Below are 21,461 nucleotides of genomic sequence, written 5' to 3' on the forward strand. Positions count from 1 at the left end.
CTTCTTCAGTCCTTGGTTCTTCCATCTTTTCTGTTGCTGGCACTTCGGCCAACTCTTCGATTTCTGGCAGCAGAGTTGATTCTTTAGCTTCGGTGGCCGAAAAGGTCTCACCGGCGAACTCAGACACTGTGGCCAGTTCAATATAATGTGGCCGGTGTGTGAGAACCTTTACCCTTTTCCTCTTCGGCGCCGGCTCACTAGGAGCAGCTGAAGTAGTTTCCTTCGCAGAGGAAGTATTCTTTCTTTTTTGACCCCGCACTGGATAATGGTAGTCGGGGTAGACAAATCCAATTGCGTCAAATACTCGGTTAAGCCTCTTTTTCTTTCGGCCTCCGAAGGCCGCTGATAATGCAGTATCTTCAGCCTTTGAGTATACCCCAAGCAGTTCATCACTTATAGTCTCAATGCTTTTTAGCCAGTCATCATCTGGCTCAACGAATTTGTCTCCGTACTTGAATGTGTATTTTAGCCTGACAAGACCACCTTCGTCAGGTTTTTTAATGGTTTCCTTCGGCATTTCCCAGTTATCTGCAAGTGGCCATACTCTGAAGGCAATATGTTTCTGCATCAAATCCCTCGTCCCAATAAAAGAGCACACTGCGTCGAAGGCTCGTTGGCATTCTTTGGCTGTTTCATCCATCACCACCTTCGGCCTCCGAAGGCCGAAGCGTTGCCAAACAGGGCGCATAATGATATCTTTAATATCTTCCCGGATTTTTAAATCATTCTTCACATAAAACCATTCTGTCATCCAGTTGCCGAGCCATCTTTTCCGAAAGGTTGGCACGGGGCAACTTGACCCAGATCGGGCGCCGAAGCTGTAGCAGCCAAAATTGTTGTGATACTACTCTTTGCCCCAAGGTTTCGTCTCATACAACAACTCATGTATGTTGCAAAAACTTTTAGCATTTGGTTCCAAACCTTGGCTCTTCACGGCCCAGACGAAGATGCCCATCCTTATGATTGATTCAGGAGTGAGTTGGTGAAGGTAGACTTCAAATACCTTTAGCACTTCCACAACAAAACTGCTTAAGGGAAATCGTAGTCCAGCTTTCAAGAAGCTTCGGAATACCACGACTTCATTTTCTTCGGGAGTAGGCACAGTTTTCTCCCCAATATCCGCCCTCACAATAGACATGTCACGAAAATACCTTCCTTTCATGGTATCAAGATGACTCTGCTTAATGCTCGATTTGCCAAAGATTGTGTGACTCGGTCGCCACGGTCGATCTTTGGAGTCTTCGCCCCCACTTTCTACATCATAACTGTCACTGTCACCAGTATCTTCAGACAAACCCTCCAAAATTTCTTTAGTAATCTTCTCTGTATTAGTCTTCAACATTGATTGAAGAAAGCCCAGATGCATCTCCTCAGAAAGACTTAGCTTCGAATCACTAACAACTTTTTTATCCTCAGACATCCTTGAAAACGCTGAGAAAGTGCTCTCGAAACCGAAGCTTAAAAATCCAAAAGGCCAAGCAAGTATTGCTGCACGCAGGCTAATAGCTGGGTGAGTAAAGGCAGTTGGCAAGAGAGCGTGTCAAATAAAATCGGGATGAGCTCTTATTTATACACCCAGAGCGTTGAAAATTGGAGGGTCCCGCTTGTTAAAGACTGTTGCTATTCTAGCAAAGAGAAGGTGTTTTTTCGGACCTTCGGCTTAAGGCCTTCGTCCATATCGTAATATGAATTTATCATTACAGCAAATTAATATTGAGAGGGGCTACTGTTGGGGGCCTTCGGCTTCCGAAGGTCCTCAAAAACATAATTTGACAATGTTTTCCAAGTATGCGAGCAGGTATCTTCGGAATCAGGTTGCAGGTATACAAAAGCATGATCAAGACGAAGCTTGACTGAAATGGAAGACGATTGTGACGACGGATGAAGCGATCACGAAGCTACATGCAGAAAGGCTTCGGCATGACAGCAGAAAAGGGGAACCGACTTAAAGATGAAAAGCCAAGTTAGACCTCGAAGAATTACTATAGAGTTATTGATAAAAGCAAAGGGCATTAATGTAATTTTACATGGGTTGCGTCCCGTGCCTATAAATAAATGAACAGTACTCCTGTACTGTTCACGCTGACTCGGTATTTGCATCACGCTTGTACCCTTATTTTCCTCCAAGCCGAAGGTACATTTGTAATCTATTATCGTTTATATAAGTAAAATAAATAGAAATAAATTAATAATAATGTTTAAAGTAATCATATCATTTTTCGTACTTTATGCATAAATCTTTTCTTATCTTTTATAATGATTATGAAGGTGTGACCTTCATAACCTTCGTCCGAAATTCATTATATCCAAGGGGAAATAATGTTTCGAAGGACGAAGGGCTTTGATATTTAACATTGTATGTTGCCTTGTTCTTAATTCATAGCATTTGAGAACAAGTCCCCAACACCCATGATCAAGATGAGGAAGATGAACAAATTCCAAGACCGCCACACCCAAGAGTCCACCAAGCAATCCAACGAGATCACCTCGTGAACACCATCCTCGGCGATATTCAAAAGGGGGTAACTACTTGATCTCGTGTTGCTCATTTTTGTGAACATTACTCTTTTGTTTCCTCTATTGAGCCACACAGGGTAGAGGAAGCACTACAAGATTCGGATTGGGTGGTGACGATGCAAGAGGAGCTCAACAACTTCACTAGGAATGAGGTATGGCATTTAGTTCCACGTCCTAACCAAAATGTTGTAGGAACCAAGTGGGTCTTTCGTAACAAGCAAGATGAGCATGGTGTGGTGACAAGGAACAAAGCCCGACTTGTGGCCAAAGGGTATTCACAGGTCGAAGGTTTGGATTTCGGTGAAACCTATGCACCCGTAGCTAGTCTAGAATCAATTCGCATTTTACTTGCCTATGCTACTTACCATGGCTTTAAGCTTTATCAAATGGACGTGAAAAGTGCCTTCCTCAATGGACCAATCAAGGAAGAGGTCTATGTTGAGCAACCTCTCGGCTTTGAAGATAGTGAGTACCCTAATCACGTATATAAACTCTCTAAGGCGCTTTATGGGCTCAAGCAAGCCCCAAGAGCATGGTATGAATGCCTAAGAGATTTTCTTATCACTAATGGCTTCAAAGTCGGAAAGGCCGATCCTACTCTATTTACTAAAACTCTTGACAATGATTTGTTTGTATGCCAAATTTATGTTGATGATCTTATATTTGGGTCTACTAACGAATCTACATGTGAGGAATTTAGTAGGATCATGACACAAAAATTCGAGATGTCAATGATGGGGGAGTTGAAGTACTTCTTAGGATTTCAAGTGAAGCAACTCCAAGAGGGCACCTTCATTAGCCAAACAAAGTATATTCAAGACATTCTAAACAAGTTTGGGATGAAGGATGCCAAGCCCATCAAGACACCCATGGGAACAAATGGTCATCTCGACCTCGACACGGGAAGTAAATTGTAACACCCTGAATTTGGAAGTATAAAATTTCTTTTCTAATATCCACCAAATTCAGGTGTTACTCTCTTATTGCTTTGTTTTTTTTTCTTTCTAAAAAGTGGAGAATTATTTTGTTTTATATCTAGGTGTAAGCCTAGTAAAATAAAATCTTAGAGGAGCTTGAGTGTTGCATTCATGCCGATGCATAGTGTTTATGAGTGCAAAATGTTATCGAAAACATGTTAAAAGAATATCTCGAGAACGTTCCCAAGAGTGGTTGGAATCTTTGGAACGTTTCTTTGGATATTAAATATGAATTTCAGTTTTTTCTAATATTATTTAAATACCTAAAAATTTAGCATTTGCGAAAAACTATAAAACTCTGGAATTTCGATAATACATATATATTTCTTCTACCTCTCGTCGAGCCTGTTCCAGATCTCGTGCCTTTTTTCGCGAAATCACCGAACTGCTTCTTCTCGCGAACGGCATGCTGCTCGCGGCGGCTATCCTCGTCTATCCCTACCTACCCCTCCGACGTCTATCTCATCGTCTTGGACCCGTGGGCCAGCTCTGACCGTCTTCCTCTAATTTTATTTAACTCTGTCTACCACTCGTCCGACTTAGTCTCCGTCTTACCCTGTCTCGCGTAATTTGTCGCGCTCGCAACCGCCTCTCTCACTCGATCGCGACACAATTAATTAATGATGAGTTCTTTTCTATATACTCACCCCACCGTCGCATAACTCCTCGTCTCCCTCCCCAGATTCAAATCGCGCATTTGCAAATGGCGGTTCCAGGTGAGTCCTCTCCTCTCTCCCGTCTCGTGCGTCCTCCCTCTGTTCCCCCGGCCGAGCGGCCTCCCGGCGTGTGCGCTCTGCGTGGTCGTTCGAAGCCCCTGCACGCAGCCCCACTGAGGTGCCCCGGCCAGCCACTACTCTGACGAGTCGTCGATGATCCATGGCGAGTTGAAGGTTCATCCATGGGCTGTAGCTGCTATTCCCCGTCGAGGTAAGGAGCCCCTCCCCCTCGTCTTCTCTGCACGGCGCGGTCGACAGGTCCTGCGCGTGTGGCTCCCAGCCTGCCCAGCCTCGGTGCCCCCTGCTCCCTGGTCGAGCAGCATCGCTGCTCCACCTGTCCTACTGCACACCCTCAGTGCCGACGCCCCGCCTCCAGGTAGTCTGCGCGATCGCGTCCATGGCTGTCTCGCCCCTGCCGGTGTCGTTCCTAGTTGCATCTCCCTGTGTGCCCAGCAGTCGAGCACCCCCGGCGAGCCCCTAGGGCGCGGCCAGGAGGCCCTTGGTGGCGTGTAGGCGAGCCCGACCCCTCCCCAGGCGTGGAAACCGCCGTGGGCAGAGATCCCATGGACGATCCCCTCTTCTCCCTTCTCCATGTCGTTCTCTGTTTTTTTTCTTCTTCTTTCCCAAGGTTGAAGAAGGGAACCGCTCCCTCCCTATTGTGTTGTGCGCGTGGTGCCTCAAAGGAGAGAGAAAACTGATCACCCACACTTGATCCCACTCGTTTTGACCGGTTGTGGCTGAGATCCATGTGACCCTTTGCGTGGCACGGTTCCGACCGATAGGATCACGCCACATCGTCGTTATTACGCTATTTATTAAAATATATATTAATTTTGCGTTAGATATTCGATTCCTTCCGTTCTAGTTACATTAACCGTATAATGATCTTGTACACACGTTAAAATTATTACGTTGTCACCACACATGTTTTAGTTGAACAATTAGTTGTTGGTTTGTTCGAGAGTTATTAAAATAACAATTTAATTAGAACGAGTCTATAGTTTTAACTCGTGCTTTTATAAATATAAATGTTAACTAACTTGATTAATATCAGCTTAAATACTTTCAACTACTTATTTGTTTGTTGTTGATTCGCGCGTGACATCGTTTGCACGTCATTGTGCTGTTCGCATGCGTAGTCGCATTGATTCGCGCGTGTCGTGCACTATCGTGTGCGTTGTTTTGCATGCTGTCCGCGTGCTGTTTCGCACAGTGTCGCGTGTCGTCAAGCGTCATTCGCATGGGTCGCGCGTTGTTCGCACGCGCCGTTCGCGCGAGTGGCCCTCGTTGTCGTCGAGCTGTTCGTGTCGTCACGCGTCATTCGCGTTTGTCGTGCATGCTGTTTTCGCGTGCCATACGCCTTGCCGCACGTCGTTCGCACGCTGCCAGCATGCTGATTCACGTGTCGTTCGCGTGTGTTGCACGTGTTGTTCGCGCGTCTTTCGCATGTGTTTGTCGAGCACACCGTTTTCGTGTATCGCACGTCGTTCGTGCGCGATATTAAACCGTTCGTTTATAATCACTCGCGTCGGTTAATTAATTATTTGTTTAATCGTCTGCTACTATATAAGTAAGTTGGTCAAAACTAAATAATAGTTATAATTTGTATTTGAAAAATGTCGAATTAAATGTTGTAATTAATACATGTTCAGTGTAAACGTGATAACTTCTCGACCGTAGCTTCGACCGTCGCGTTTCTTATGCTCGCGTAACCGTAGAAGCGCTCTCTATTTTATATTGCACGTTTTTATTATGTTTTATCTTGTATGGTGTAATGTTCTTATGCATATATGTGTTTGTTTGCTTGTATATGTTTGTCTTCGCTTTGCGTTACGATTATAGCGTCGTTCCCGAGCTTCGAGGAATCGAAGACCAAGCGTTGGCGACCAAGTGATCAGGCTCTTCGAGTTCTACAAGTTTGAAGACCCTGAGCATCTATTTGGTGAAGGCAAGTGTCCTTTGACCCATTATGTCCTATCTATTTATAAATCACTGTCCTGCACTACTTAATTGAAACCTAAGGATTTACTAGCTTTCTAATTACCTTGTCCTTGATTTACCTTTTGGGTTACTATGGTTAGCTACATGCTAGCGCTTTACTTTAATCAATGAACATGATGAGATACAATGATGATACTATGATTTTATTCTGGATATGATGATATACTTGTGGCATTTAGGGGACTCGGGCTGTTTCCCGAGTACCTCTCCGTAAGGACCTGTTCATTGAGAGACCACCCGGGATAACAATGCAACCATGAGGGTGAAATGGGATGCCCTTAGCTAATTAATTAGAGGAACTAGAGGTGTAGTTGCTTCGCCGTCGTGCCGTCAATGGGGTCCAGGCACAGTGCTTGCTCTGCCGAGGCTGAGTGCCGAGGTTCTTTCGTTTTGCTTTTGTTAGTCACCCTCCTGCGGGGAGAGGTACTGTGTTTATCAAACTGGAGAAACCTAACGGGCGGCTATGACCTCTAGGGAATCTTTGTAAAAGCTACGTAGTGATACCCTGCCGGACCACCTAGGAAGTGATCAATGGGGAGTCATGATCCCCGGGCAAAACGGGAATCACGGCTCATGGGTAAAGTGTGCGACCTCTGCAGAGGGTATTGAAACTGATATATCAGCCGTGCTCACGGTTAAGAGCAGCCTTGGGATCCTCTTTGATTAGAGATACAGATGGTTCGATATATATAATGGTTCTATTTAATATTTTGGTTCGATGATGATAATGATGTTCCTCGATGAGGAAAAAGTTCACGGGTTGGGTATATGATAAAACTTGGCTTCTACTAATAATAAATACCTGACCAACTAAAAGCAACTGCTTGAGCTTAACCCCACATAAAGCTAGTCCACTTTAGCCAAATGGGACATTTGCTGAGTACGTTGATGTGTACTCACCCTTGCTTTCACAAAACACCAGGTTGCCTTTGGTGCAATCTATGCTCAGGTAAAGAAGAAGTCGTCGAGGCGGATCTCCAGGAGTTCTAGGACTTCGACGAGTTCGAGGATTAGGCTAGCGACCTCCCCCAGTCAGCTGCCTGTGGTGGGTTGTTTACGTTGGCTACGTTTTGATTCTGTGTACTTTGATTTATATTATGTAAATGGCTCTAGTCTGTATTATTACTTACTCTTTATTGTAATTCGAAGCATTGTGCTATGATGAGTCATTTATGTAATCGCCGTGTACGTGAATCACTGATCCTGGCACGTACATGGTTCGCATTCGGTTTACCTTCAAAACCGGGTGTGACATAAATCCGTAGATCAAAAGGTATACCGGTCGATGATAGGTTCTTTACTCTATTTATGTACATCTCGACCGGACATAATGCTTTCCGTATGCATGTGTGCAAGATTTCAAGCCGACCCTAAGGAAGCTCACCTTACGACCGTAAAACGAATCTTGAGATATTTAGTTTATACTCCTAAGTTTGGGCTTTAGTACCCTCGGGGATCCACATTTGATTTAATTGGTTATTCGGATGCCGATTGGGCGGGGTGTAAAATTAATAGAAAGAGCACATCGGGGACTTGCCAGTTCTTGGGAAGGTCTCTAGTGTCTTGGGCTTCAAAGAAGCAAAATTATGTGGCTCTTTCTACCGCTGAAGCCGAGTATATTGCCGCAGGCCATTGTTGCGCGCAATTGCTTTGGATGAGGCAAACCCTTAGGGACTATGGTTACAAATTAACCAAAGTTCCTCTTCTATGTGATAATGAGAGTGCAATCCGCATGGCGGATAATCCCGTTGAACATAGCCGCACTAAACACATAGTCATTCGGTATCATTTTCTAAGGGATCACCAACAAAAGGGAGATATTGAGATTGCATATATTAACACCAAAGAACAATTAGCCGATATCTTTACCAAGCCATTAGATGAACAAACATTTACCAAACTTAGGCATGAGCTAAATATTCTTGATTCTAGGAATTTCTTTTGATGTTTTGCACACATAGATCATTAATATACCTTTGATCATGTCTCTTTCATATGCTATGACTAATATGTCTTTCAAGTATATTTCAAACCAAGTCATAGATTGAAAGGGAATTGGAGTCTTCGGCGAAGACAAAGGCTTCCACTCCACTCCATCAAGTTACAATCCTTTGCCGTCGCTCCGAGCCTCTCTCCAACTTTGGTATAATCTTCACTCATATTATGTTCGCCAAAGGGGGAGAAATTAGTTAGAAGGGCTTATATTTCACTCAAGTATCCGTTTTTGGCGATTCATGCCAAAGGGGGAGAAAGTATTAGCCCAAAGCAAAAGGACCGCACCACCACCAATTTTCAAAATTTGAGTTAAGAAAAGGTTTTGAAATGATGATTTTTTCAATTGGTATCCTATTTTTGATAGAATTTCAAATTGGAACACCCTCTTCAAAAACTAATATCTAAAACCCTCTTGAACACTAAGAGGAGGATTTTATTGTGGGGGAGTTTTGTTTAGTCAAAGGAAAAAGCATTTGAAACAGTGGGAGAAAATTTCAAATCTTGAAAATGCTTCTCAATCTTATTCATTTACCTTTGACTATTTGCAAAAGAACTTTGAAAAGAATTTACAAAAGAATTTGCAAAAACAAAACATGTGGTGTAAGCATGGTCCAAAATGTTAAAAATATAAAGAAACAATCCATGCATATCTTATGAGAATATATTGGTTTCAATTCTAAGTAACCTTTGCACTTAAATTATGCAAACTAGTTCAATTATGAACTTCTATATTTGCTTTGGTTTGTGTTGGCATCAATCACCAAAAAGGGGGAGATTGAAAGGGAAATAGGCTTACACCTTTTCCTAAATTGATTTTGGTGGTTGAATTGCCCAACACAAATAATTGGACTAACTAGTTTGCTCTAGTCTATAAGTTTTACAGGTGTCAAAGGTTCACAATAAGCCAATAAAAATACCAAGAAAGGGTTCAAACAAAGAGAGCAAAAGACATCCCAAATGGTACCCTGGTCTGGCGCACCGGACTGTCTGGTGTGCCACCGGACAGTGTCCGGTGCACCAGGGAACTCGAGGCTAAACTCGCCACCTTCAGGAAAATTGGAGGCCGCTCCGCTATAATTCACCGGATTGTCCGGTGAAGCACCGGACAGTGTCTGGTGTCATACCGGACTGTCCGGTGTGCCAGCGGAGCAACGGCTACTTCGCGCCAACGGTCGACTGCAACCGCATTCAATGCGCTACAGTGCGCGCCAGAGTCAGAGCACGCGCAGTTGGCGCAACGGACAGTCTACAGTACCTGTCCGGTGCACCACCGGACAGCCCAGAGGCCCCACCAGTCAGAGCTCCAACGGTCAGAACCCAACGGCCGAGTGACGTGGAGTGTCCGGTGCGCCATGCGACAGCAGCCCTCCAACGACCACTTTTGGTGGTTGGGGCTATAAATACCCCAACCACCCCACATTCAATGGCATCCAAGTTTTCCACCTTCAACACATTACAAGAGATATAACATTCAATTCTAGACACAACCAAAGAGATCAAATCCTCTCCCAAGTCCGGAATCACTCCAAATCAAATAGTGACTAGAGAGAGCGACATTTGTGTTCATTTGAGCTCTTGCACTTGGATTGCTTCTTTTCTATCTCATTCTTTCTTGTGATCAAACTCAATTGTAACCGAGGCAAGAGACACCAATTGTGTGGTGGTCCTTGCGGGAACTTTGTGTTCCGTTTTATTGAGAAGAGAAGCTCACTCGGTCTAAGTGACCGTTTGAGAGAGGGAAAGGGTTGAAAGAGACTCGGTCTTTGTGACCACCTCAACGGGGAGTAGGTTTGTGAGAACCGAACCTCGGTAAAACAAATCATCGTGCCTCACTCTTTATTTGCCCGCGATTTGTTTTTCACCCTCTCTCTCGGACTTGTTCATATTTCTAACGCTAACTCGGCTTGTAGTTGTGCTTAAGTTTATAAATTTCAGATTCGCCCTATTCACCCCCCTCTAGGCGACTTTCAGGCTTGCTTAAGTCCATAGAGCACCTTAGAGAGCTTACACACATAGTCGGGCTACCTGTCATCCTCAAAGCCAGGGGGTTGTTCCACGTACACCTCCTCCTTTATTGGCCTGTTAAGGAAAGCGCTCTTCACATCCATTTGAAACAACCTGAAAGAGTGGTGAGCGGCATAGGCTAATCATATTCTAATAGATTCTAGCCTAGCCACAGGAGCAAAAGTCTCCTCAAAATCCAAACCTGCGACTTGGGCATAACCTTTTGCCACAAGTCGAGCCTTGTTTCTTGTCACCACCCCGTGCTCGTCTTGCTTGTTGCGGAACACCCACTTGGTTCCCACAACGTTTTGCTTTGGATGTGGCACCAGGCTCCAAACTTCATTCCTCTTGAAGTTGTTGAGCTTTTCCTGCATGGCCAACACCCAGTCCAGATCATACAAGGCCTCTTCTACCCTGAAAGGCTCAATAGAAGAGACAAACGAGTAATGCTCACAAAAATTAGCTAATCTTGAGCAAGTAGTTACTCCCTTGCTTATGTCACCCAGAATCTGATCGACGGGGTGATTCCTTTGAATTTTCGCTCGGACTTGAGTTGGAGGGGCAAGTGGTGCTTCTTCCTCCATAACTTGTTCTTCTTGTGCTCCCCTCGATCACACGCCTCTTCTTGATGAACCTGTTCATCATCTTGAGTTGGGGGATACACCATCGTTGAGGAAGAAGGTTGATCTTGCTCTTGTTGTTCCTGTGGTCGCACATCTCCAATCGCCATGCTGCGTATTGCGGCAGTCGGAACATCATCTTCATCTATATCCTCAAGATCAACTTGCTCTCTTGGAGAGCCATTAGTCTCATCAAATACAACGTCGCTAGAGACTTCAACCAAACCCGATGATTTGTTGAAGACTCTATACGCCTTTGTATTTGAGTCATATCCTAGTAAAAACCCTTCTACAGCTTTGGGAGCAAATTTGGAATGTTTACCTTCCTTCACCAAAATGTAGCATTTGCTCCCAAATACACGAAAGTAAGATACATTGGGTTTGTTACCGGTAAAGAGTTCGTAGGAGGTCTTCTTGAGGAGACGATGCAGATAGAGCCGGTTTATGGCGTGGCAAGCTGTGTTCACAGCTTCCGACCAAAACCGCTCGGGCGTCTTGAACTCTCCAAGCATCGTCCTCGCCATGTCGATAAGCGTCCTGTTCTTCCTCTCTACCACACCGTTTTGTTGTGGTGTGTAGGGAGCGGAGAACTCATGCTTGACACCTTCCTCCTCAAGATACTCCTCAACTTGTAAGTTCTTGAACTCGGACCCATTGTCGCTCCTTATCTTTTTCACCTTGAGCTTAAATTCATTTTGAGCCCTCCTTAGAAAGCGCTTTAGGGTCCCTTGGGTTTCTGATTTATCCTGCAAAAAGAACACCCAAGTGAAGCGGGAAAAGTCATCTACAATTACAAGACCATACTTACTTCCCCTGATGCTAAGGTAGGCGACGGGTCCGAATAGGTCCATGTGGAGAAGCTCCAGTGGTCTTGACGTTGTCATCACATTCTTGCTGTGATGAGTGCTTCCCACATGTTTCCCTACCTGACAAGCTGCACAAGGTCTATCTTTTTCGAAGCAGACATTGGTTAGTCCTAACACATGTTCTCCCTTTAGAAGTTTATGAAGGTTCTTCATCCCAACATATGCTAGACGGTGATGCCACAGCCAGCCCATGCTAGTCTTAGCTATTAAGCATGCATCTAGATCAGCCTCCTCTTTCGAAAAATCAACTAAGTAGAGTTTGTCGTCTAATACACCCTTAAATGATAATAAACCATCACTCCTTCTAAAGACAGAAACATCAACATTTGTAAACAAACAATTGTAGCCCATGTGGCACAATTGACTTACAGATAGGAGGTTGTAACCAAGCGACTCTACTAGAAATACGTTTGAAATGGAGTGCTCGTTGGTGATGGCTATCTTGCCCAAGCCTTTGACCTTGCCTTGGTTCCCATCTCCAAAGATGATCGTATCCTGGGAATCCTTGTTCTTGACGTAGGAGGTGAACATTTTCTTCTCCCCCGTCATGTGGTTTGTGCATCCGCTGTCGATAATCCAGCTTGAGCCTCCGGATGCATAAACCTGCAAGGTAATTTACACTTGGGTTTTAGGTACCCAACTCTTGTTGGGTCCTACAAGGTTAGTCACAATTGCTTTTGGAACCCAAATACAAGTCTTATCTCCCTTGCATTTGAATCCCAACTTCCTAGCAACTACTTTCTCATTCTTACAAAAATTTGCAAACGAAGTATTGCAAGCATGGTAAATAGTAGAAGGTTCACTACATACTTTCCTAGGCACATGATGCATAACATGATTTCTCCTAGGTTTACCATGCACAAAAGTAGAGCTAGAAGCAAACATAGCATGTGAATTAAACGTATCATAACTCCTATTATAATGAGCATTTCTAGAAAGTTTTCTATCATGAATGTAAGCATGATATTTTTGGGAACTACTAGCCATAGGAGCCTTCCCTTTCTCCTTGTTGAGAACGGGAGCCTTTTGGCTTGTTAAGTTCTTGGTTTCCTTTCGAAAACCAAGTCCATCCTTAATAGAGGGGTGTCTACCCACGGTGTAGGCATCCCTAGCAAATTTTAATTGATCAAAATTAATTTTGCAAGTCTTAAGTTGAGCATTAAGACTTGCCGCCTCATCATTTAATTTGGTAATAGACATAAGGTGTTCATTACAAGCATCAACATCAAAATCCTTACATCTATTACAAATGCTAACATGCTCTACACATGAACTAGATTTACTTGCTTCCTCTAGCTTAGCATTTAAATCATCATTTACACTCTTTAAGCTAGACATAGTTTCATGGCAAGCAGATAATTCAGAAGATAGCATTTCATTCCTTTTAATTTCTAAATCAAGAGATTTTTGCACACTAACAAACTTATCATGCTCCTCATATAAAATGTCCTCTTGCTTTTCTAACAATCTATCCTTTTCATTTAGAGCATCAATCAACTCATTGATTTTATCTACTTTAGCTCTATCTAAGCCCTTTAATAAATCAGTATAATCTACTTCATCATCACTAGAATCTTCATCGCTAGAAGTAGAGTACTTGGGGGAATCTCGAACACTCACCTTCTTTTCCTTGGCCATGAGGCAGGTGTGGCATTCGTTGGGGAAGAGCGAAGATTTGTTGAAGGCCGAGACTGCCAGTCCTTCATCGTCAGAGTCGGATGAAGAGTAGTCCAAGGGCACTTAATCACCAAAATATTGTAGAAATGGCCCAAGGGCACATTTCCCTTTCAAACACGGCTAGGGTTCGTTTCCTGGGAGCGCGGCTGCGCGCGGCGCACGCAGGCGGAACCTGCGGTGGGCGGGGTGGCTGGCGGGAGCTCACGCGGGAATGGTGAAGATTTCGCGCGGGGGGAGGTGCGCTCCGGTGAATCCTCTTGCGGCTATATACGACGACAGTGCTCCCTCCTTTTCCCCTCCTCTCGCTACTCGTTTTTCTTCCACCCCTCCCCCCTCGTGAGAGACCAACGACGAGCGGCTGCGCGTCGCGGCTGCGTCCAGCTCCGCCTGGTGCCGGGACTCTGTGGTGTTGGGCATCTGCTTCATCTCTGGTCGATCTGCTTCCTATACTTCTAGATCTGCTCTGTCTCCGTTGCTATGGCCTTGACCCTAAGGTGAAATCAACCCCCAATCGTTCTATTTTCTAGTTCATGCTTCATGAGTTAGGGTTTGGTACAATGTGTTGTTCATGTTATACCTGCTGCGATTTTGATTTTCATGTGGTTTTCTTTGGATTTATATTAAAATGGTCGATGATGTTGTCCTTTACGTTCACTTGGAGGTATCATATAGATGATGCAGCCGTGTTCTTTTTCCTTACTGATTCATTTTGCAAGCATGCTGAGGCCAAGCAGGGTATGATTAGATTAATTCTTGTATCATTGTTATATGCATGTAGATGGATCCCTCTTTGAGCCGTGAGCTGTTGTGTAAGCAAGCAGCTGCCTTGATAGTAGTGATGGTTTCATTTGTTACAACTAGGCTTAAAAGAAAAAGGTTTGATCCTGAAGTAGAGCCTGATCCTCTAGTCTATGTACTTAGGGAACAAAGTGAACTTTACAGACAGAGGACCCTCAACATGATTTATAACTCCACTGATGTAGAGTGCATTTCCATGCTTAGGATGAAGAGAGCCCCTTTTTTGCTTTTATGCACGACCTTTAGAGAGAGGGGACTGGTAACTGATAGGGAGGGGGTTGTGACGGAACCTCCCAAGTAATTAGGCCCACCTACAGTTGTCCTTGTCACACAGACATCAGACAACCCTGTAGGTGCCCCTGAACTACTTGACAAGTTCGGTATCTTTCCTTACCTTACCAGGAACGTCTCACCCATCTTGTAGACATTACAGAACATCGGAGATAAAGAAATGCGGAAGCGAATTACATAAACTTTACATTTATTTCAAAAGTAAGCTTGAGTTATATTATTACAGACCAGCCTAAAAGTGAGTGCATAGGAGTAATATTATACAAACCAGGGAGGCAAAAACTCCTCCCAAGAAGCTAAAAGCAAAAGATCCTAAACGGAGGACCGAGTCCTCCCGCACCTCAGTCTTGATTTTCTTCTTTTGGAACCACCTTGGCACAGAAGTAGCAAAAGTCTGCTACTTCCTCACCTAAAAACAACAAAGGGATAAACCCTGAGTATGGAATACTCAGCAAGTCTTACCCGACTAAAGAAAAGACTCTCAAGGGTATGCTGGTTATGTGGGAGTCAAGGTAAGGCTTTTCAATATTCAAAGACTCTGTTTTGCGGAATTGCTTACTAAAGTGGATCCTTAAAAATCCAGTTTTAATTTGTCAAGTTAAGTAAAATTACCTGTACTAGAGTTCTTTCTACCCTAGTTCAATCATTGGTCCTGCACTAGCCAATTTCTTAACAAAAACCCATCATCTTTAGTGGAATGCTACGTGTAAGTCAGTGGCCAAGTCTCCATAACCGCGGAGGTACGGCGATCCGAATCGATTATACTCAGCTGAGGATCTCCAATCACACGACATATGTAGCACTTAACCCTTGCATATGTCAACCCGCCACCGGGGTTCTTAAGACCGGATCAGGTTCACGCAGACCGAGAGCACAGATACACCACCGTCCAGCCTCTTGCCACGGAGGGTACACGCTACTCTCGCCACCGCTCCACGCCCATCTCGTGTTGTCTTATTCCGGCCTTAGTCTGCCCGAGGCAAGGCTTACCCATGACGAGGCATGTGACCAGTTAAAGGGTCCTCGGTCAGCAGGCCTACATCGAGACGGTCCTTAATCGACTCAGACGGAGACACTACACCGAGACTCTCTTCTCGTGCAAGTCACCCGCCCGGTCTCAGCTTAATCTTTTTAACCAAAAAAACTTGGTACCTGACAGAGGTACATCTTTTCCGATGTTGGACCCATCATGGCCATGATGGATCCACCATCAAATTTTATTTTCGAAAACATCCCACCCACTTTTGCCACATCATATTTTGTAAAAACAAAACATTTTGTTTTTCTAAAGCAAGACTAAGCATCAAAATCTTTTTGTAAAACGGGTGATCAAGGAAGGTAATCAAGTTCAAGGAAGGTAATGCAGGAATTGTTTTAGCAATCAACTCCTATCACCTAATGCAGCAATCAAGTGAGAAAGATTTTAAAAACATCAAGGAAGGTGGCAAATGCACCGGGGCTTGCCTTCGTTTGCAGGTGATTCAGGCTCGGATCCACAAATGTCGAAGTAGAAACTATTCCCGGCCTGAGTGTCCAAAGGTGGTTGCACTTGCTCTTCAGTTACTTCTATTTCTTCTCGTTCTAATCATAACCATACGTATGTATAAGAATGGATGCCATGGGATGCTCATGAGGATGCAAAGACAACATAAACTTATTATTTATGTCTTGAATACAACTTGCCTTCACGGAGTTCCGGGAACTTAGGGTTTCCGGAGTCGGTAAAGGAGTTCATAGGACAGGGGGGGTGTTTTGGGGTTTGGTGATCAAACAAGGTCCAAATCAATTCAAACTCTACCCTAGGCTTCTAAATATTGTATAATACTCATATAAAAATTTTGAGCATTTTAGGACTTATTAATTATTTTCTAAAAATCTATAACCAAGACTTTTAGCTACTTTAAATTCCCTAAAATTTCTTACTTCCACTAAAAATCACAAACTTATTTTTATTAAATACTATGGAAAATAACAAACCTAGGAAAATTAGTTTCACAATTTTAGCATTTTTCTATATTTTTCTACACATTTATAAAGTTTTCCTGAAAAAGAAAAAGAAAAGGGATAAACAGAACTGGGCCGATTCTGGCCCAGACGGCCCAAGCCTCAGAGAAAACGGGACGCGCCCGCGCCCGCGAGGGAGATTTTGCGCAGAGGCCCTCGGCGTTTTGACTAAACCAGAACAGGGTCGCTTACTGTTTTCGCAAGTCACTAACAAATCACAGAAAAACCCTCGGGTTTCTGTTTCTTCGCAGGGGAAGGTCCCCGACCACGGCAGCGCACGGAGAGGCTCCGGCGAGCATCTACGCCGGCCGATTAAGGCAATGACCGGCGCTCCCGAGCGGTGGACACCAAATCGGGGCTTACCCGAGCATTTCCCCTAACTAAATTGCACGAATGGCGACCTATTACGCTCTGTCCACGTGAACCGAGAACATTGCGGATGGGTGAAGGTGTTCCCGGTAATCCATGGTGGCTTGGTTCAATCAAAAGGGTCAGAGAACATGTGGAAAGCCTAGGGATGTTAGAACAAGCAACGGTGCAGCTTGAACTAACCTGGGTTGAGCCGGCTGCGGTGAGCTCGATTCGGCGGTGCTTCAGAACAGAATTGGGGGAAACTAGAAATTGGAGCGTGCTGGTGGAGGATTGAGGGTGGGAGCAGGTGCAATAGCTTCGGGATGACCTAGCACAGCTGCCTAGGGGCTCAATTTATAGTGCTCGCGGCGGTGGTGCTCAATTTGGATGGAGATGAGCGACGGCCGGAGGCAGGGAAGAAGCTTGGCGCGCGGAGTACGTGTCCCATAGCGTGGCAGTAATTCCGGTGAGCCACGGGGAGTCCAAAGGAGGTCACGGCGACACGGTGAAAGTGTAGAGCCACGCGGCACCCGGCCGAGAGGCGGCGGTCGACGGCGAGTACTCACCGCCAGCCGCAAAGTCGAAGGAGGACAGGGGGGTTCGTCGGAGTGGTGGCCAGCTCACTGGTGACGAGGACCTTACCGCGACAGACTTATCTAGTGACCGCCGAGCACGAATCACAGCGACGACGATCGACGGCGACGGTCACCGGCGATGGGCAGGGGGGGTGAACCTGTGATCTTCTTCAGTACTGTACCATGGCGATCCCATTCAGACAGTCTGTCAGCTGAACTTGGAGCATTATTATCTCTTAATTTCTAATGTCAACACATGTCGAGCTCTGCAGCAAAAGTGTAGAGCAATATACCATCTACAATTCGACTATAGGACTTGAACATATTTGAGCACTGGATTATGCTCAAAACCTAGCTTGAAGTCGAGGTCAGTTCACTGCTAGTCTGAAAATTCAGACATAACAGCCTGACAACCCAACTTTAGGCTTGGTTTTCTCTAAATTCTTCTTAACAACTAAGCTCACAACCTTAAGCAAAGTTGTTCTCCTATAATGGGTCTTCAACTTTGATGTGGTGACCTAGGGTAAAAACCCTATACTTTGTAAGTTACAAAGTCCCAAAGTTGAGCCCATTCACTGATTTTCAGACTTAGAGCACAACTCAAATGAGGTCCATTTTGCACTTAGGTCCAAAACCTTGGGTTTTGTTTTCAAGTACACATTTTTTTGAACCAAGGGACTTAAGAAACCTATTTGACTTGGTTTTTGCACTTTAGCCCAAAAGTGGACTAATTTTGCATATAAGCCCCTAGGGTTTGGTTTAGGGTTTTCCAGGGTTCCAATTAGGGTTTCTGGTATCTCAGGGGTACAAAAGTGATTCAAGCTTATTCTTAGGGTCATTTTATGACTTTTACCCTAAAGTATTTAGGTTTTCTTAACTTGGGTAAAGTTTTACCCCTATAATCCCCATTTAGGGTTAGGTTCCTTAACCAGGGTTCTAGTTGCAAAACACTTAAAACAATACAACTTGTTTGAAATTTTTGCCTAGTGAATGCACTCTAGGTGTGTCAAACATATGCAATGCCAATGCTCATGATGCCATGCTCAAGTTTTAGTTATAGTAACACCAGGGGTGTTACAGGGGTGTCAGTAGAGGAGCAAGTTGCCATGTTCCTGCATGTTGTTGGTCACAACCGAAGGTTTAGAGTTGTGCACCAGGCCTTTAGGAGGTCCATTCAGACAGTACACAAGCACTTTCATCAGGTTTTGTATGTTGTTGGAGAGCTTAGGAAGGAACTTATCAAGGCACCTAGCCCTACCACTCACCCAAAGATCACTGGAAGCTATAGATGGAATCCATATTTAAAGGTATTTGCCTACCTTGGGTTCATTAGTTGTTCATATTCACATGTTCATTTATCTTACATATATGTTTTTTAGGACTGCATTGGTGCCATTGATGGCACCCATGTGCTGGCAAGGGTGCCTAGACACATGCAGCAAGCTTTCAGGGGTAGGAAAACTAACCCGACACAAAATGTGATGGTTGCTGTGGACTTTGACCTCAAAGACCTTAGTGGGGCTTTATGGGATAGTGACTCCAATGCTATCTTGCTTGATCAGGAGCACTACCTTGGCCACTGCAAGGTAGCACTATGATTTGTTTCCTATGTCTCCTTGCTTTTTTACTTGTCTAAAACACTATCTTTTCAATTACTTGATCAGGACCATCCAAAAGATGCAGAGTTCCTAAACTGCCCTATTAGGTTCTACACTAAGATGGAGGCCATTTTTAGCCATGCTATGGCCACTGGCAAATTTGCACTTGGTTCTGGTGAAGCCTTAGGACAGAACCAGGTTGATAGTGTTGCTACCAAGGTTGAGGGACCTGCCTTCACCTATATCTCTGAAGAGAGAGCACAAACTGATGTTGGAGAGGGTAGCAAGGCCACCGAGATCCCCTCCATAGCTGTGGGTAGGAAGAGGAAGATAGGGAACTTCAGTGAGGATGAGATGCTTATGTTGACCAATATGTCTGATGCAGTGAACAATGTGGCTAATGCCCTTAGAGAGACTGGACCTGCCCATGTGGATGCTAACCTCTACCTAGCTGTGATGGAGATGCCTGGCTATTCTGAGGAGGCACTGATTGTTGCCTACACCTTCCTCCTGGACAACAAGGCTCAAGGCAGGGGCTTTGTTCACATGACTGAGGCACATAGAAACATTTGGCTTAGGACCTTCCTAGCTAAGAACTACTACATGTAGGTGAATTACATGTTGGTGTGCACCACCACCCACTCTCTCTTCCTACCCACTCTCTCTTTTGACTACAACTGGGAATAGTTTGTTGTAGACATTTTGGTGTGCAGTCTGGTTTACTCCCACCAGTCCTTTTGTCTAATTTACCTAGGAGGGTGGCTAACAATAGGTAACATTTGGGTGGACACCATTTGAACCCTAAGCTATTGGGCTCAAACTTATTGTAAGGCACTATTTGTGTAGCCTCTATTGGCTGTTGTGGTAAGTTTATATTATTTCATCCATTTCATACTATGATTGAAGTTTTTACTTGGCCAGTGATGCTATATACACTAATCTAAGATGCATTTGCATTTGATGTGTTGTACTGCAGCTGAGGCCCGTGTTTACTTGTGCTTTCCTTTATGCCTATGATGACATAATTGCCATGGAACCATGTTGTCACTATTGCCCGTGTTAATGTGGATGATCTTTAAATTGTGAGGTACTGGGCATATGCTGAAAATTATGTTGTTTCCACCATGTTGTGATTATTGCCATGAAACCATGGAGCACATCCATGCCCAATGCAACTGTTATCCACCAAATATGACTTGATGGCTGGGTTGGATGAATATCATGGTTTCATGGCTGCCCAGCTATGTTCCTTATGCTCCAAGTTAAAAGATCACATGAAAATGGCAATTATATCTGAGGAAAATCATTGCTATTGTCAATCTTGGATGGCTTCTTTGATGGATATGTTGCAGATGGATGCCCAACTACCTGACTATGTTGCAGATGGATATGTTATTCTTTCATGGCTTCTTTGATTGTAACTTGTAGCCAACAATGACAGTAATTGACATATGTTGTTGTAATGCTCTATTTTCTGTCAGCAAGGTCCATCTCTATTTTTTGTCAGCAATATCCATCTCTATTTTCTGTTTATGGGCCAGGCCGACCACAACCAGCTGCCAAACATATCCCCAGTTTGGCAGTTGGGCAGTTGGCCTCTTAGCCCAGCTGTCAAAAAGGGTCACAAACACGATCTCGCCTAGACCGAGCTCATTTTGTACAGCAACACAAACAAGGTGACTTGCACCAACTGGGCCAAGCCAACCTAGGGCTGTGCCAGTAGGGCAGCCGAGCCAGCCTGGTGCAGGGTCGCAAACACACCCATAGAAGCTTCGTGAGGCTTGGTAATGACAGTAGAGTGGGCGGTTGCGTGTCCGTGGATTTCCAATCAAACGGCTGAAAAACAAAAGACTGACGTGGACACTATGAATGGGTAACTTTGTTCCCTGGTTTAATATATAGAAATGTTTCGCTTCTTTCCCCAAATCACACACGGGGGGAGGGTAATGTTGTCTTTGTCTTTGTGTCTCAAAGATCAATAATTTTCATTTATATAATCTGGCTATCTAAACAGCTACACAGATTATAATCTCCACATATTATAATCTAAATTTTATAATCCAGATTATAATATAGGTTATATATAATTTATAAGCTGAAATAAACTGTTCTTTGATTGGTAGGTGGAGAGAAACAATTTCCTTCGTTAGCGTTTTCATTTTGCTGTTCCTTATCCTGTCTTTACTCATTTTCACGTAGATCGATTGTATTCACAGCATTGCGTAGTATAAAAAATGATAAAAGATCGTTATTCCACTTGGAGTTTTGTTCTAGGTCCTCTTTAATATAAGTTTTTTTTTCTAAAAACGGTTAAGCCACGGCTTCAACTTATCGCAAAAAAGTCGCTTCAGTTTTTTAGGTTGGTTTTGATTTCAAAAGTCATTCTTACATGTGCATGCATACTTAAAACTTTTACTAGACGAGTGCCCGTGCGTTGCAACGGGAACATCTAATAATATGATAACTTATGT

At 44.1% G+C, this 21,461-nt stretch overlaps 1 protein-coding gene across 1 annotated transcript; it reads left to right on the forward strand.

Moving 5' to 3' along the window:
- Positions 1 to 18,897: 18,897 nt before the first annotated feature.
- LOC118473243 (uncharacterized) lies at positions 18,898 to 19,599 on the forward strand (the record flags this gene model as incomplete). Its single annotated transcript, XM_035962026.1, has 2 exons — positions 18,898 to 18,978; positions 19,057 to 19,599. Coding segments are annotated over 2 exons (624 nt in total), but the record flags the coding sequence as incomplete, so codon positions are not given.
- Positions 19,600 to 21,461: the final 1,862 nt, after the last annotated feature.

This window comes from Zea mays, chromosome 1 (genome assembly GCF_902167145.1).
Source record: "Zea mays cultivar B73 chromosome 1, Zm-B73-REFERENCE-NAM-5.0, whole genome shotgun sequence".
Classification (NCBI taxonomy): Eukaryota; Viridiplantae; Streptophyta; class Magnoliopsida; order Poales; family Poaceae; genus Zea; species Zea mays.